This window comes from Egretta garzetta, unplaced genomic scaffold (genome assembly GCF_000687185.1).
Source record: "Egretta garzetta isolate BGI_Z169 unplaced genomic scaffold, ASM68718v1 scaffold149, whole genome shotgun sequence".
In the NCBI taxonomy this organism is placed as follows: Eukaryota; Metazoa; Chordata; class Aves; order Pelecaniformes; family Ardeidae; genus Egretta; species Egretta garzetta.
The window spans coordinates 2,267,279-2,282,650 of record NW_009269998.1 but is presented as its reverse complement, the minus strand read 5'-3'; the positions used below and the strand labels follow the sequence as shown (position 1 = coordinate 2,282,650).

The 15,372-nt window shown below is 36.5% G+C and overlaps 1 protein-coding gene across 1 annotated transcript in view; it reads right to left on the bottom strand.

Annotated features, from left to right (window-relative positions):
- LOC104134028 (hornerin-like) overlaps window positions 1–12,425 on the bottom strand; it is a 54,340-nt gene extending 41,915 nt beyond the window's left edge. The window contains exons 1-10 of the mRNA XM_035902867.1: window positions 12,396–12,425; window positions 9,455–9,650; window positions 7,072–7,208; window positions 6,674–6,765; window positions 5,501–5,609; window positions 4,805–4,831; window positions 4,441–4,479; window positions 3,593–3,637; window positions 2,213–2,254; window positions 665–706 (exon numbers count right to left, since the gene is read on the bottom strand). Of these exons, the coding sequence (XP_035758760.1) occupies window positions 665–706; window positions 2,213–2,254; window positions 3,593–3,637; window positions 4,441–4,479; window positions 4,805–4,831; window positions 5,501–5,609; window positions 6,674–6,765; window positions 7,072–7,208; window positions 9,455–9,650; window positions 12,396–12,425 (759 nt within the window). The remainder of the gene's footprint in view (window positions 1–664; window positions 707–2,212; window positions 2,255–3,592; window positions 3,638–4,440; window positions 4,480–4,804; window positions 4,832–5,500; window positions 5,610–6,673; window positions 6,766–7,071; window positions 7,209–9,454; window positions 9,651–12,395) is intronic.
- Between the last annotated feature and the right edge of the window lie 2,947 nt (window positions 12,426–15,372).

Sequence of the window (15,372 nt, the reverse complement as noted above, 5' to 3'; positions counted from 1 at the left end):
ACTTAAAAATTAATCAAAGGTAAAATATATTTAATATTTAGGAATTAATATAACTAATGACTTATTTAAAGTTAAGCATATGATTAAGCAGTTTTTTGGCTAGGGTTTCAGTTCCTAACAGGAATTAGAGAGTGTGTTGTCTGTCTGATAGATTTTTTTTACTTGCTTTTGTGATTTTAAAAATGGAAAATATGTTCTATTTCAAAATAAATCTGTTTTCAGGTGAAAAGGAAATACATGAGATTAATTAGTAGAGAAATTTCTATTGTCAAATAATTATTGGATTAATACACAAAGATTGTAAAAAACCCCAAACAATATTGCACAATACGCAATATCCAAAGACGGTAACAGACTCTAACAGATAAAAAGCATTATTCAGTAAGAATTCTGACATTTTAGTAAGCTAACAAATGATGCACTTCTAATAGGTAATGAGTAGCCCCTACAACATAAATGATTACACTTTGAGGAAGTGATAATGTAACACCTTTTCATTTTTGTTTTTAATCTCAGAATACCTCAGGCTACCACCATGTTCCTTAATATATTTAGGAAGAATAATACAGCTCTGCAGAAGAGAATGAAATGCAATTTGCAATAAGGAGATGAGTTAAGGAGCATAGTAGTAGACAATCAGGAAATACATATATAGCCAGCTTACATCTCTACAGGCGTGTTGACTGTATACATTAGCAGCACCTCCCTAAGAAAAAAAAAATGAACCCAGTTATTTCTCTTCTGTAATTGCTTAAGAACAAAAGGCACACTTCAGACACCCTCAATTCTGACTGATCCTTACATGGAGTATGTAAAGAATAGATGATAAGGAGAATATTGTACTCCCCACTATTCATGCATGAACAGTCATGTGTGAATGGAGCTAAGAGCCAGGCACGTTAGTCCTTTGTATATTAGTGATTATCTAGTGGTTCTCAGGAACCGTTTTAAAACGGACACTGTCAAGACATTATTTTAATACAAATAAATTATAAAGATTTAACATAATTCTTGTCATTGAAACGTATTATGTATGTAATACGTACATACACATATATGTTAAAATTAGGAAGTGGAAACTGGAAAGAAACAAAAATTAACACCTTCCTGATTCACAGTCAATCAAATATAAAATATCAAGGTCCAGCATAAACACTAATAGCTCCTTTATTAAAGTAAATCTCACTTCTTATTATTAATACAAACAATAGTCTCCCCCAAAACTGTAATTTTGTTGTTTTTTGCAAAAACTCAATGCACGTTGTGAGGAGTTTTACATTTTAAAAGTACTGATGACACGAATGTTTTACATTTTTGGAAACATTGTCCTTGTTGGTGCTGAGTCATCCTCATTTTTCTAGCTTGAAGTGGCAACTGATAGCGCTTAGTGATAGAACTACACGACTGGCTTATTTTTATTTACTTGCTATACTACAAAAAAACAAGCACAAAACCTGTCATTGACATAGAAAGAGTAAACTTGACTGTTTTATTTACCTTTCAAGTTTTTTTATCATTTTTTATATTGAGTAAATGTTTGAACATAGTAACTTTTTATTAAGAAATAAAAATCTTGTAAATGCTGAAAGGAAACCAAAGTAATTATATGTATTTGACATAAATCTGTAAATGCTTTAGTCCATGCAATTAGTCCCCATCTTGATAAAAATGCTTCAGCTAAGTTTTTGGTCTATTCAGCACCGCATTAGAGCACTCTCGCATCATTCACCTATTTCTGGATGCCTGGCTTGACCTGCCTAGGATTCATAACTTCACAATTATCCCTGCTGCCTGAAAGAGTGAAAAACTGAAATAGCCTTAGTTATTGTAGATATCTCTGTGATTACTCCTGAGAGGAGGAACAACTCAGAACAAATCGATCAATTTGCACCAGTCTTCTCTTGGGTAAAAAGAGAGAACAGGCAATTAGTATAATGAGTGTAATGCAAGTGTGACAGATCACCCCTTCCAGTCTTTTTTTTCATGGTTCTATAATCTCTGTTTCTATTTAACTTTTTAACATCTCTGTCTGCCAACTACTTCATATCTTTGCATAAACTGTAATATTCGTGTTCTAGCTCTCTCATTATTTTCTATCTGCAACAGAAACTCCCACGTGAACACTCACATAAATAATGCAACTGAAGGCTAGGAGTTACTACAAATATAGTTATGTTGGGGGCAAAAAAGTAAACATAAGAAAAGTGCTTACAGGGCCACATCCACTCTTGCTTATTGTGTAGACTACTCCACTCTGAAATAAAAAGAGAAGTCAATTATTTCCATGTAAAAGGGGGGGGGGGGGCAGAAAGAAAAAAAAAAAAGCCCTGCTGTTTATGGCATGAAAAGCTGTGCAGCTGACAACGTGGATGTGCAGAAATGGGATAAGCAAGTACAGAGCTCACCAGTTCACTGGGAACTGGCTGTAACAATTCTAATTTAGTATGAGACATTTGTCATCATCTGCATTTCATATAACTTCGTCATTGGTCACGGAACCTTTCAAAATCTATAAGTTGTTTTACTAAATGGTCTATAGTTTAGAAAAATATATTAACTATATAGTTACAGTACTCTTGCTACTTACTAGTGATTATATTTATTTGTGAGTCATCTGGTAATATTCCACTTGTTCAATCTTCACTACTTGTAAGTGGAATTACCAGATTTTGAGAAATACCAATTATTTTGATGCATGCTAATAATTTGGTGTCAATATTACCAGATAATTCACTAATAAATGTAATCACTAGTAAGTAGTAAGAAACAAGTAAGAATAAGTAAGCTCAGTTCAAGAAACTGGAGACATACTGGAAAGCACCTGACAGTTCAAGTGCTAATAGGCACATTACGGTAGTGGAGATAATTAACTAAAAACCAAGTATACATTTCTGTGATTAAAGAAGTGAAAATGATCAGTGAGAATGCAGGCATACATACCCCAGAAGTTTTAAAAGGCTAACTAAACTGTGAAATCCCCACATTTTCAACTGCAAATATAATCCAGTGTTAAAAGTGACACACACATTACGCTGGAGCATTAATATATGCATGAATATCTGGTGAATTTTGCAAATTTTTGTGGAGAAGACAGTGAAACACAAATATAATTAGTCCTTTTATTTTGATCATCAAAGAAAAAGAAATAAGAAAAATGCCTAACAATTCAATAAGTACAGTTTCATTTTCATTATGCCAGATGTCTCTCAAACTATAGTTTGAAATAAATGGTTTGTGACTGCGTTTGCATGCACATGCAGGTAGGAATCCTCTAGGAAGATGGAAGGAATCTTTTTTTTTCCCCAAAAGGGTCAAGTTAGTGCTTGATAAAAATGCTTAATGTGTGAGGTCAGAGGTGGTGAAGCATCTTGTAAGTAAGAATACTGGCATCAAGGTATTGAGTTCAACAGAGTGTAGGTAGTTGAACCTAGTCCACGTACTGAACATACAGTTAACTGGATGAATAACTCTGGCATTCAGCATTAACCAGCAGAGATAATATTTCAGTACAGTATTAAAACACCTCAGTACTCTGTAGTTACAGAATTTTAGTTGTTCAAGGTTACTAAAGGAAAATGGACACGACATTTACCTGACTTCCTGAATAGCTGCTCTGAGAGGAACCAGAAGGTCCAACCTGTAAAGAAGCCATGATGCTTATTTATTATTTGGCAGAAAATTGATTTTTATATAAATGATTTTCAGGAAAGAAAGATCTACTTGGTGGGAAGAGGAAGAACACACAAAGTAGTTTTCTGTGACCTCATGCCATCAACTGATACTATTAAAATTATTTCAGATATCTTTAAAGAGGTCTTTAAACTACACCAAACTAGATGGTATAAATTAACATAATTCTGTTGCTTGCACCCTGTTTTATCTGGTCTCATACACTTGATGACCATCATTGAGGAGAAGACCTACACTGTCAAGATCAGTAAAAAGTGGATTAAAACTTTTTACTGTAATGACTATGTAGTCACTAGACACTATGAAATGTAGGGCATATTTGCTGGAGAAAGGAAAGAACAAAAAGAGGCTTCTTCACTGAGCTGAAAGTGAGTTTTCAGGAAAAAAAAAATCAAATAGTTACATTTTATATGTAGATCATGATCTGCAAAAAGCAAAGTTTCAGAGCTGCTGAAATTAGTGATCTTGAAAAGCAAGGAAGCACTAGGACTAAAAAGTGAAGACAGAAAAAAGGAAACTATCAGAATGTTACTCCACATTAGCTAGAGAGAATCTGCAGGAGGAAATGGTAACAAGGCTGACAACCATTTAGAAAGTTTGGGATTTTAATCAACCAAGGTACATTGCCAAAAATAAAAATAAATTGAGAGACAAGAGAGAGAAAGATGTGACTAGAAGCCACTTTTGACTAGGTCATGAGATCTTGGGCAATTAGCTGTACGTCAATGTCTTTGGAGAAAGAATACTTACCAGGACACATCCACCTTGTCTTGTGTAAGTCCCTCCACGCTGTAAGAAAGTACAAGTTCCAGTTACTGATAATTGACTGGTCTATAAATACCAAATCATTTTAAACAGGAAATCAACTGAATTCACATTCATGGTGTGAGTGAAGAAGTCAATTTTGTAACAATCTGATCTGAGAATTGATGTTAACTGATTAAAAATACTTTCAGAACTGCATAAAAAATGTAAACAAAAATGAGATCTTGCTAGGAAAGTAATTTGAATGGTATGATATAAACTGCATGCCACAAGCATGAAACAACTGGACCAGTAGGACAGGAAACTGAAGTAACTGAAAATTGGGAAATTAAAGAAAAATTGCTCTTACCTTGTTACATTCTAGTTCTATCATAAACTGTGAAAAAAAGAGAGGAAACATTTACAAATTATTTACTGGGAAAAAAAAAGCAGCTTATTATAGGAAACAGGAAATACATTTGGTGAAGTGAGGGACAAAAGGCGGGTGTTCACTCTTGGTTAGATTGCAAGATGACATAAATCAGTGCTGCTACAGTTGAGAACCAATATGGGAGATTTGAACAGACTTTCTTTACTTTAGCTGCCAATTGTGTTCAAGATGTTTCATAAAAGCATAATTCTTGGCCAAAAAATAAACAAAGTAATTTCTAAGGATATGCTGCACAGCTGTAGTTCCCAGGGACTGGGGCAGCAGTTAAGAACAGCACAGTACACCAGAAGCACAGTAGAGTTGTCCTTATGATGAGATTTCTTTCTTTGTCTTCATGCTTTTCTTTTCTTTGTCTTTATGCTATGGATTGCTTTGACAACTAGATTATTAGTCTCCTTATTTCTGGGGGGGGGAGGGGGGGGGAATAATATTCATTTTAGTTTTTCATCAATTTAGTAATAGCATTAGGCAGTTAAATTAAAACTGTTGAAAATATCTAATGATTTTGCCATCTTAGTTATGAATATGTGACAATGAGTATATGTCTTGTATCAAGTCAAAGATATTTTAATTTACTTTATTAATTTCTAGTATGCAAATACACTCAAAACATACCTTCCTTTTACTTTTTCCTGTCCCATTAACTGACTCAGAATGTGTAGGCGTGAGAGTTTTGCTTTGAATTCCAACCCAAAATTTCTCTAGATCTTGAACAACAGTTGCACTGGAAATAAAACAAGCAAACAAATTATTCTTTTTCTATCCAAATCTTTCAGTATAAAATACTAATAATCTCTCCTCCCTGCCCCCAGCCAAGAAAATCCACTCTATTTTGATTTTAAGGGTATGCGGTAAAAGTTTGAAAAGAAAATAATCTTCCAGAACACTTTTCCATTACTGTATTATCATCCAACATAATTTTGAAGATAAATAAAATAGAAGCTTAGAAGGAGCAGAAGAGGAATGGACACTATTTGAAGAAGCACTGACTCCGGTGGGGAGTATCAGCTCAAATGTCCATAAAAATTGTCACATCTCTTCCCCACTCTGACAATTTATATCTATGATGGTGAACCAATTCTCATGGCATTAACTAGTGGAAGAGATCATGTTTTTAATTTGTGTTCTTCTGCCCCTTTTTATATTCCTCAAGATTTAATGAAGCAAGGCCAAGATGGCCCTGTCATAAACCTACACTTCAAACAGTAGGAAGCTATCAAATATTTTCCAATTACATCAAGCATGCATTTTGTTAGACCAAGTGGTATTTTTACAAACTTCAGATCTGCAAGAAAAGTAGCATTAAATGCAGGATAAATTTGTTTTCTTCCATCTGTCAGCAGTTACTTCATGGGTTGTAAACTTATTTTTAAATTTATCTTACAAGCATTTACGTCAAACTGCTATTTTTCCACTGTTCAAAATGAAAAAAAATTATAATTGAATAGAGTCTGAACTTCACTTATTCAGGAAACTAGTTACATTCATATTGTTGCTCTTGTAATTAAAAAGGTCAAAGTGTATTAATGGATCTTTGAGTAATCAGTTTATAACACTGTGCTTAATTGAATTATTTACAAATATTAACATCTGTAGGACAGTCTTTACCTTGTATAATTATATCTTGAAATGGAAATTATGTTATTTAATGGACACAGTGGGAAGTTATGACAAACTATGAAAAAACCCACGATTGTGGCAAGACAGGAACATCAGAAACAGCAACACAGATCCATGTCAAAATAATCCATAGAAATAAAATTTCAAGGAAAATTATTAGTTATTTACATAAATTGAAGATCTCTAACATCACGTGGAGCAATCCATGTTGTTGTAACTTTCTGCTTCACATCTGAATTTGCATGACCTAGTGATGAATTCTGCAATTAAAAAGAAATACATAAAATTATATAAGATGCAAAAGTGACTTTTACCTGTATTATTGGGGGAACTGTCTATTACAACAGGTAACAATGATGTCCTCCTAAAAAGTGCCAGGTAGCTTCTACATTACATTCATATCACATATAGAAGATAAATGTATTTCTTGAGAAAGTCTGAATTTTTAAACTCTGCTGATGAAATAACTTTGCCATATAAAAATGCTCACTTCTTCTATCAATTCTGGTTAAAGTATTTAAAAGGAAATCAAGCTTAATTAAATATTCCAAAGATTGAACACATACCGTCATGTTATGACATTCCAAGACTTTAGTGTTTGGATCTGTAATTTTAAAAGTACCAACAGGAGTATCTCCTTCTAATTCTCGAGCTTGTAGAATAAATCCTTTAAAATTAGCATCTTTAAGTGCTTCTAGAGTCACTGTGAAAACAGACATTTTGAGAAATTTAAGTTTCATACACAACTAAAACCTTCAAGTGTTTAACAACTAATTACCCTCAATCCAAAGCACAAGACTGTATGTCCAGAAACACTTCAAAACCTTTTACAATTTTTAAAAACGTTGGGGTTTATTACAGTTTTTATTAATCATGACGAGAATGACAATAAAGGAAAAAGAATAAATTTGGAGAGGCATTTCTGTGTAAAGTAACATGGAATATATGACTTACAATTTAAAAAGTAATTCTGCTCTACCATATGACTACAACATTCTTATTAATCTCATTTGCTCCCCATGCATACTCAGAATATTGGCCAATGGCCCTGTTGCCCAAAAGGTTATTTATTTTCTGTCTAATTAGGCCTACAAAGTCAAAATAGCTACAGGAGAAAGAGAATTGCATTTCTTTCTACCTCTGTTTCAAAAGAGAAGATTAACTTTTGCCTGAGGCTGTATCGCAACACCTTTTTTTTTTTTTTATGTGTTACAACTGGGAAAAGAGAAGCTAGACAGTTTGGCTCTCATATTCTCTATTAAATATGAAAAATGAATAATTAAAAACTACTCAATTTTACTCAAAATTTGTTATTGAAGGAGCTCAGAAAAAAATGGAAGAGAGCAGTTACATGTTTTGTGTATATCCCTGTTGAAGTTAAATTTCAGGAGGCATAATCAAATTTGTTATGATCTATTATAAACTTGCTCTGCTAACGCCAATATTAAGCACTTTTGAAAATAAGATCAGAATAAGGGTTTATGCCCTTATGTGCAGTCATTAAAAATAAGGACAGATAAACTGTCAGGACAGATGACAGAGAAGTCAAGGCAAGGACCAATCATACCTTGACAATTTAAAATTTCCAAACACCTGCATAATTAGCCTTCCAATTTGTCATCAACTTTCAGTCCTAATTCACTAAATTTTCACAGATCTCACAGGAGGGATGACATCCCACACTTGAATGCAGCATTAAACCAAGCACAGATGTGAGTGTTGGCACATGGTGTGCCACAGGTAGAACTACAATATACTCAAGGGCAACCTAATGCAGCAACTTGAGCCCAGGTACTGCATGCTTACAATCTGAAGCAAGAGAAAAATAGAGCTAAAGCAAGAAAAGAATAGATGGAAAAAAAAAAGGGGGGAGGGGAAATTAAAAAAGAGGCAAGGTTAGTAGCATCTGGGATTCAATATTTTTGTCATGGTAAATCCCATATAACCTCACAGACCAGTCTGCATATACTTAAATGCATCCATCACTTTGTTGGCAATACTGTTTTAAAAATAGCGCTCAATAATCAAACAGCCCTCCCATCCCTGAAGGAGCTATTCACACACGTTTTTCCAAGAAGGGCAGCTATAACAGGACTCTGACACTTCTCCGTTCTTCTCCCTACATATCACTCTCTGTGGAAGCGCATCCATGCTACTAGGTTCAGGTAAAACAGAATCCCAGCTGGACAGTAGCTACTTAGTGAACAATGTTCTTTTTCAGCTACTGAGAACAACGGACATGTGATGGGTTACAACTAATTTCCATGCTTCTTCTAGCAAATGGCTAGAAAAAGAAGCGTTCACAAGCCACTTAAAGCATGACAGCACCATGAGATGGCATCATAGTGTGGAGAAACAAGGCTGTCAAGGTGTTCCATCCAGAGAGCAATTTGGGATTAGGAAAATAAAAAGGTGGTTTAAGCCACAATAGCTCCACCTCCTGCAATTTGATAAAATCTGGGATGCAGCTCTTAGAAGGGTGACTCAAAATGTCTCACTCTTGAGTTGTCTTATACTGCATCCTGAATTTTTATTTTCCTGTAAGATGACAGCATGTGAACGTCTAATGAGTAAGATCCCTTTGTATTGCAGAGGCCTGATACAACAGCAAATACTCAAATACAAAGTTAAAGAGCAACCAATTATTAGTCCAGTTTGGCCAGCTGTCCCATTTAATTTTAATTTTGTCAGAAAAATTATAGCATGAAGTTAAGATATTTATTAGCTAGGGAAAAGAAAAAAAAGAGGGAATATATTTTCAGTTATACAAATATATACATACATATATAAAAAACATTTCAAAAAAGATTAGTATCTCAGGTATAGGTGAACAAGTTTGAAATTAAAAAATAAATTTAACCAGACTGAGAGGGGAAGGGGGGAATTTTGGTAAAGATTGGTAATTCAGGGAGGCACAGATAAAGATTTTATGTCATTCAGGTTATTTACCTTGGATTTCATTTCCTGGCTCAAAGTTATCAAAAGATACAGAAATAAGATATGGTGGTGCAGCTGTCTGTGGTTCAGCCTGATAGTTTGGTAACAGAGAATCACAATCAATTGAGGTATTCGTCTGTGGAAAACCAAGGATTCTGGGCAAAAATATCCCACAGAACAAAAAAACGAAGCAGGAGTGTCTTCTCATCTGTGGAACAAAAACACAATGCAGTTTATAGTAACTTCTTTTTAGCAGTTGCCATATTTGACAAATATCTGCTTTTCTCCAGGGTGAGAAAGAGAACAAGGCTAGAAAGCTGGGCTTTCATTGCATGAGTATTTTGAAGAAAATAAATTAAAGTATCTATATACACTGGCATAACAGTGCCATAAGTGACATGAATATTTCCATTCTAAAATACTGAATTATTAGTGCAAGTTTAATTTCTCTGGTTACATGAACGCAATCCATTAACAGCCATGTCTGCTGCATTACAGCTTTGGTAAAGTAAACTTTCTCGTTGTTGAGCTAGCAGATTTAGCTTAGCTCCTTTGTTATTCAAGAACTAAGACACAATCCTTTCTCAAACTGCTTTTTGTAGATATAACCATGACTAGCATGTTCTCCTTTCACTGCTTTGCCTACTCCCACTTCCAAGAGGCAGCCAAGGAATCTATTGTTAAACACCCTGGAGAACTTTTAGAAGTTTTTCAAAATATTTTGTTTCCTGAAGGACTTAACAAAAGACTTCTGCAAAATTCTTTGGAATTTCTAAACAATTTAAAAACACTGAATCGTTAGTGCATGCTTCCTATGTGTTAAGAATAAATTATACCCAGTATAGTAATTCACAAAAATAACTAAGAGGCTGGACTGAAGTCCAGTCTTCAAGGATTGTCAGTGGAAAGGAAATATATTTCCTTTATATTTCCCTTGTAGTAGTGACATTGATAGTAAACTGTTTCCAAGAAAGAAAGGAAACATTTCCCAGCCATATTCTCAGGTATTTAATACCAGATTTTATGGCCCGCATTCAAAGTCTAAACACTCAGCCATGGCACCACATAATTTGTAAGGCCATTATATCTTACTAATAGCTCACTGGTCCAGTTACAAAAATGCTGATACAACTGTTAAAGCACAAGAAGTATTTAATAACGCTATTTTTCGTGCCTGTCTGCTGCAGGATTGCCGTGTGTGATACAATAGACTGTAACAGAAAGAATGGAGGTACTTACTTGAGATTTTTTAAAGCATTTACGTTCAGTTTGTATCATCCACCTGTGTATCTTAATTTGTGCACGAATGCATAAGACCATTCAGTTTTATACGTGCTCACGAAATAAGTGACAGAAGTATCTGGAAGTGGGGTGGTGGTGAAATTCAGAACACAATTCCAAACACCCATGCACTAAACTCTGAACTTGAACAACGTTTTGAAAAGCCACTGAGTCAACAGATAATAAAACAGGTGACTGTGAAGCGTTGAAAGATTTCCTATAGGAAGATGGTGAAGGTTTGTGTGGTGTCACAACCAGTAAGTGCAGCAATCAGGGAAGCTACATATGCAAGTTATCGTGTCTTTAAAGCAGATGAAGACTATCCCTCCCAAAAGTCTCATGAAAATGTCACTTAAATGGGAACCCTGGTAAGCATTATGTTTTGGTATCAGTACACTGGGTGCGGTTATCCAATCTCTTGTGACGATTTTGACGTGGCCCACCTCTAATTAAATTTTAAATACAGCATGTAGGTGCTATTATATTAACAGATGATGTGGTAAACAGTGATTTAATATGAAACAGTCTATGTGTTGTTGAAATCTTTGTCTGACTCATGGAGAGATGGGAAAAAAAAAATCTGTTTCTAATTAGATGTTCTATTTCAGAACGCAGAGTCCTTAACACTAGTTCAGCTGGGATTGGAAAATTGTCTGGAGCTGCACTCTGCCATGAAAGAAAACCAGTCTGAAACCTCCTTTCCTCTTTTCTGGCTAGAAGAGAGCCAGAAACACAAGCACAAGTTGAAACACGGCTGAGATGCCTTCTCTTTGCATCAGCTCTCAGATTTAACAGTTCAAGAGCTACCCTGAGAGTCTCATCAGGCCACCCCTTGGAACTAGGTGTCAGATGAGAAAGAGAGAGATACTAGCATCTTACAAAATTCCAAGTCCAGACCTGAGGCAGAAGCGGAAAATAATTTCCATGGAACACGAGTTCCAATGCATATTCAATGCAATCCTGTTATCTTGCATCACAAGTTTACTTTTTCTCCATGAAAAATGTAAAGAAACTAAAAGTAAATATTTATAAAACAGAAGCATAGGGAATTCTGGCAAATAAATAGTATTTTCAAGCTTCTAATATAATTATGGGTATAATAATGAAAAATTAACCTTACCCTCAGTTCCTTCATCTGAAGGAAAAATTGTAATTCTTTTTTTATCACAGATACAATGCCTTCTTCCTACAAGCCTATATGGCCCTAATCTTTGCAGTACCTGAGCTGCTACCCTAAGAATCCTCTTCCACATTCAGTCTAACACAACTTCAGGCCAACAATTAAATGCCTGGGTGCTAGTTAGTTAGCTACTGCGTTCAAAGTCTAGTGGACTCCGGAAGACACACTTTGGTGGTTTGCTTCTCCAGAGCCTTGGGCAAACTTCTGAATAGAGACAAAAGTTGTTTTAAAAGCCTTTAAGCATAGAGCATTTAATTAATATGTTAAATAATTTTCCGTAATTTGAAAAACACGGTCTGACAAGTCCATCCTGCCAACAGTTTAAGACTGAGTCCTGTACACCTCTTTCTAATCCCATTCTTCATGAGTATTTTTCTCCTTTCTTGTCTCCTCCTAAACGCTCTCACTGAGCCACAGACTTACTCTTTAGCCTCTGAGAATAAACATCACCAGTTAACGTGTACCCTGTCCGCCACATCCCCAACAACACACCTTATCGACCGAGTGCTGATGCGTGGGCATCCTCCAGTCCCTCTATGGTCAGCCTTGGAAGAGCTGCGGCTGGGCAGCACGGGTGCCCCAGCAAGATGAGAGAGAGGAGGCGGAAGGCTCGGCCAATCCGCAGCAAGGCGGGGAGCCAGTGCGGCCAATCGGGGCCAAGCATGCTGCTGCCGTGGAAATTAGGACACCGCAGGTGGGACTCTCCTGCCCAGACGGGCGATGACAACACACACTCCTCACAGGTGAATCATGCCCCCTCTGACCTTGGCCTCGCATCTGGGGTAGGTCAGGCTTCTGAAGGCTGATAGCCTGAACTAGTATGTTGGCTAAAATCTACAGAATTAGGCTATACAAACGACTTAATGATACTTCATGACCAGTTCCAGTAAAATATTCTATACTAGTCTGTCTCATTTGACCTCACAGTATTCTGCTGATAGTTTTTCACCTTTCCACTCATTTCTTAGAGTTGGAAAGGGCATGGAAAATTCCAGTCATTGTAATACTGCCAAGCATTTTCTCCGAGCAGAGACTTCATGAGGCTGTTTTTTCTCATCTACCTTGTGGGAAGGATCTGAAGTTATTGCAACTGACCTGTACTAAAAACTGAACTTTTTTTTTCCTCATCACAAGGGCATTTTCACAAGGTCTCTGCTGAAGATTGGTAGAAGTCCAAAAGCTGCATGACATTAGAATAGAATAGAATAGAATAGAATAAAACAGAACAGAATAGAACAGAACATTTTCAGTTGGAAGGGACCTACAATCATCTATCTAGTCCAACTGCCTGCGCACTTCAGGGCTGACCAAAAGTTTAAGTGTGTTATTAAGGGCATTGTCCAAATGCCTCTGAAACACTGACAGGCTTGGGGCAGCGACCACCCCTCTAGGAAGCCTGTTCCAGGGTTTGACCACCCTCTTGGTAAAGAGATGTTTCTAACATCCAGTCTGAACCTCCCCTGGCAAAGCTTTGAGCCATTCCCAGGTGTCCTGTCCCTGGATCCCAGGGAGCAGAGCTCAGCACCTCCTCTCCACATCCCCTCCTCAGGAAGCTGCAGAGAGCCATGAGGTCACCCTTCAGCCTCCTTTTCTCCAAACCAGACAAACCCAGACTCCTTTGCTGCTCCTCGTAGGACGTTCCTTCCCGCCCTGTCACCAGCTTGGTTGCCCTCCTCCAGATGCATACAAGGACCTTAAGAGTATGACAGACATTTCTATCTAACCAGGGAAATCCATGAACCAAAGACTGTTCACAAGAATCTTCTTCAACTTCTTGATGTTTATGCATTTAAAATGTACTTAAAATTCAAAATGCTGATAGCATTTTAAGAACATTAACTATTTTTAAGATTTAGTGCATTTAACTATTTTTTTCGGTTAATCACCTTTCATTAATGAGTAGCATTTTATTTACATTATTCCATTATGAAAGATATTACTTTATATCTGCTACTATCCATTGTGGAAGAGATCATAATCTTCCTTCTCTTACTGATCCACCAAACTTACCATTGATACCAATGTTAGAAATAGTAATGAAAATGCACGCTACACACCACAAATGCAATAGCATACTGGCAACACCATCAAATAAATGACATGGTAAAGGAATGTCAACTGATTGCACTAAAAACACAGGAACAAAGAGATGGGATCTTACAAATGCATATATGCAAGACCTCCTTCACTACCAGCGAGGAGATACAGAGAGGTAGCCAGAGGGATCAGAACTGTTACTCCAGGCTACTCTGAGCAGCAATGAGTACTCCATGAATATTTGGTTTGACAGGCAGATATATAAATGTCAGGCAATGAATTGCTGTAATCTTGGTAATATGGTTATAAAGAAGCATAGATAAGACAAGCAATATGCTTATGTTGGCTGTAACACTAATAAAATACTACACTGAATAAGCTGGTAAAGACTCAGACCATTAGTTTACAACATGAGAGTTGTAAACCTGCTGTCCCAGCTCTTACACAACATATTGCTTGCAGTTTATTTCAAAGGAACAGTATTTCCACTGAATCAAACATAGGACACTGATTCAGTATTAATTTACCTGTACTCCAGAACTGCCAGTTTAAAAAAAAAAAAAAAAGTCTTTTTCAGATCTCTGTCCTTTAAAGGACAATTTTGAGATAATAAATAAAATACCAACTGAAGTAGTGGTGAATTCCTGACTCCTGTGAAACCATGATTACAAAGTTTGCTACGTATTGAAACTACTGTGCCAGTGCACATGGACTTCCCTGGTGCTTGGCATGCCTTCAGTGCATGTTCCTGTGGGAATCTTTCTTAGCCACTTTTTTTTCCCCCCAGATGTCTGATTGTATGGTAGCTGCTCTTTCTTTAAAATAATCACATTAGACTTGTGCCGCCAAGGGCAAGTCAATTCATTTTAGGAAGAAGCCGGGGAACATGGGAGAGAGGCCAGAGTCCAGAACACTGAAAGGAAGGGGATCCTTACTGGGCAGTGGGTGAAAATTTTAAAGAGGACATGGTGGACAAAGGGAAGCCAGCTACTCACCTAAGCAAAAGAGTATTTTCTTGAATAAAGGACTGCAAACCCTGGCAGAGTTTTCAGGAAATATTTTGTTTCTACTAAAAGCTGGTTAAACCAAATCAGACCAAGCAGCCTGCTTCCTTTCTCCTCACCAACATCAGGAACTGCCTCCATGACCCTCAACTGCCTTCTGCTTGCTCTCTGCAGCTTCTGAGCCAAAGATTATTTTTGCTCTGGTAACTTCCATTGCAACTGGATATACTAGAAAGCATAATAAAGCTTCAGCTAATGCCAACATATATACATAAATAGCAATGTAAAAGGTGGGAGGGTTATTTTTGTCAGGGTCTGGTACCCTTATCAAACTGCTTTGATGTTTCCAGGCTGCAGTATTGATATACTACTGAGTCTTGGGCTTCACAGGAGAATTGACGAACTATTTGCTTGGATACCTCGTGTGC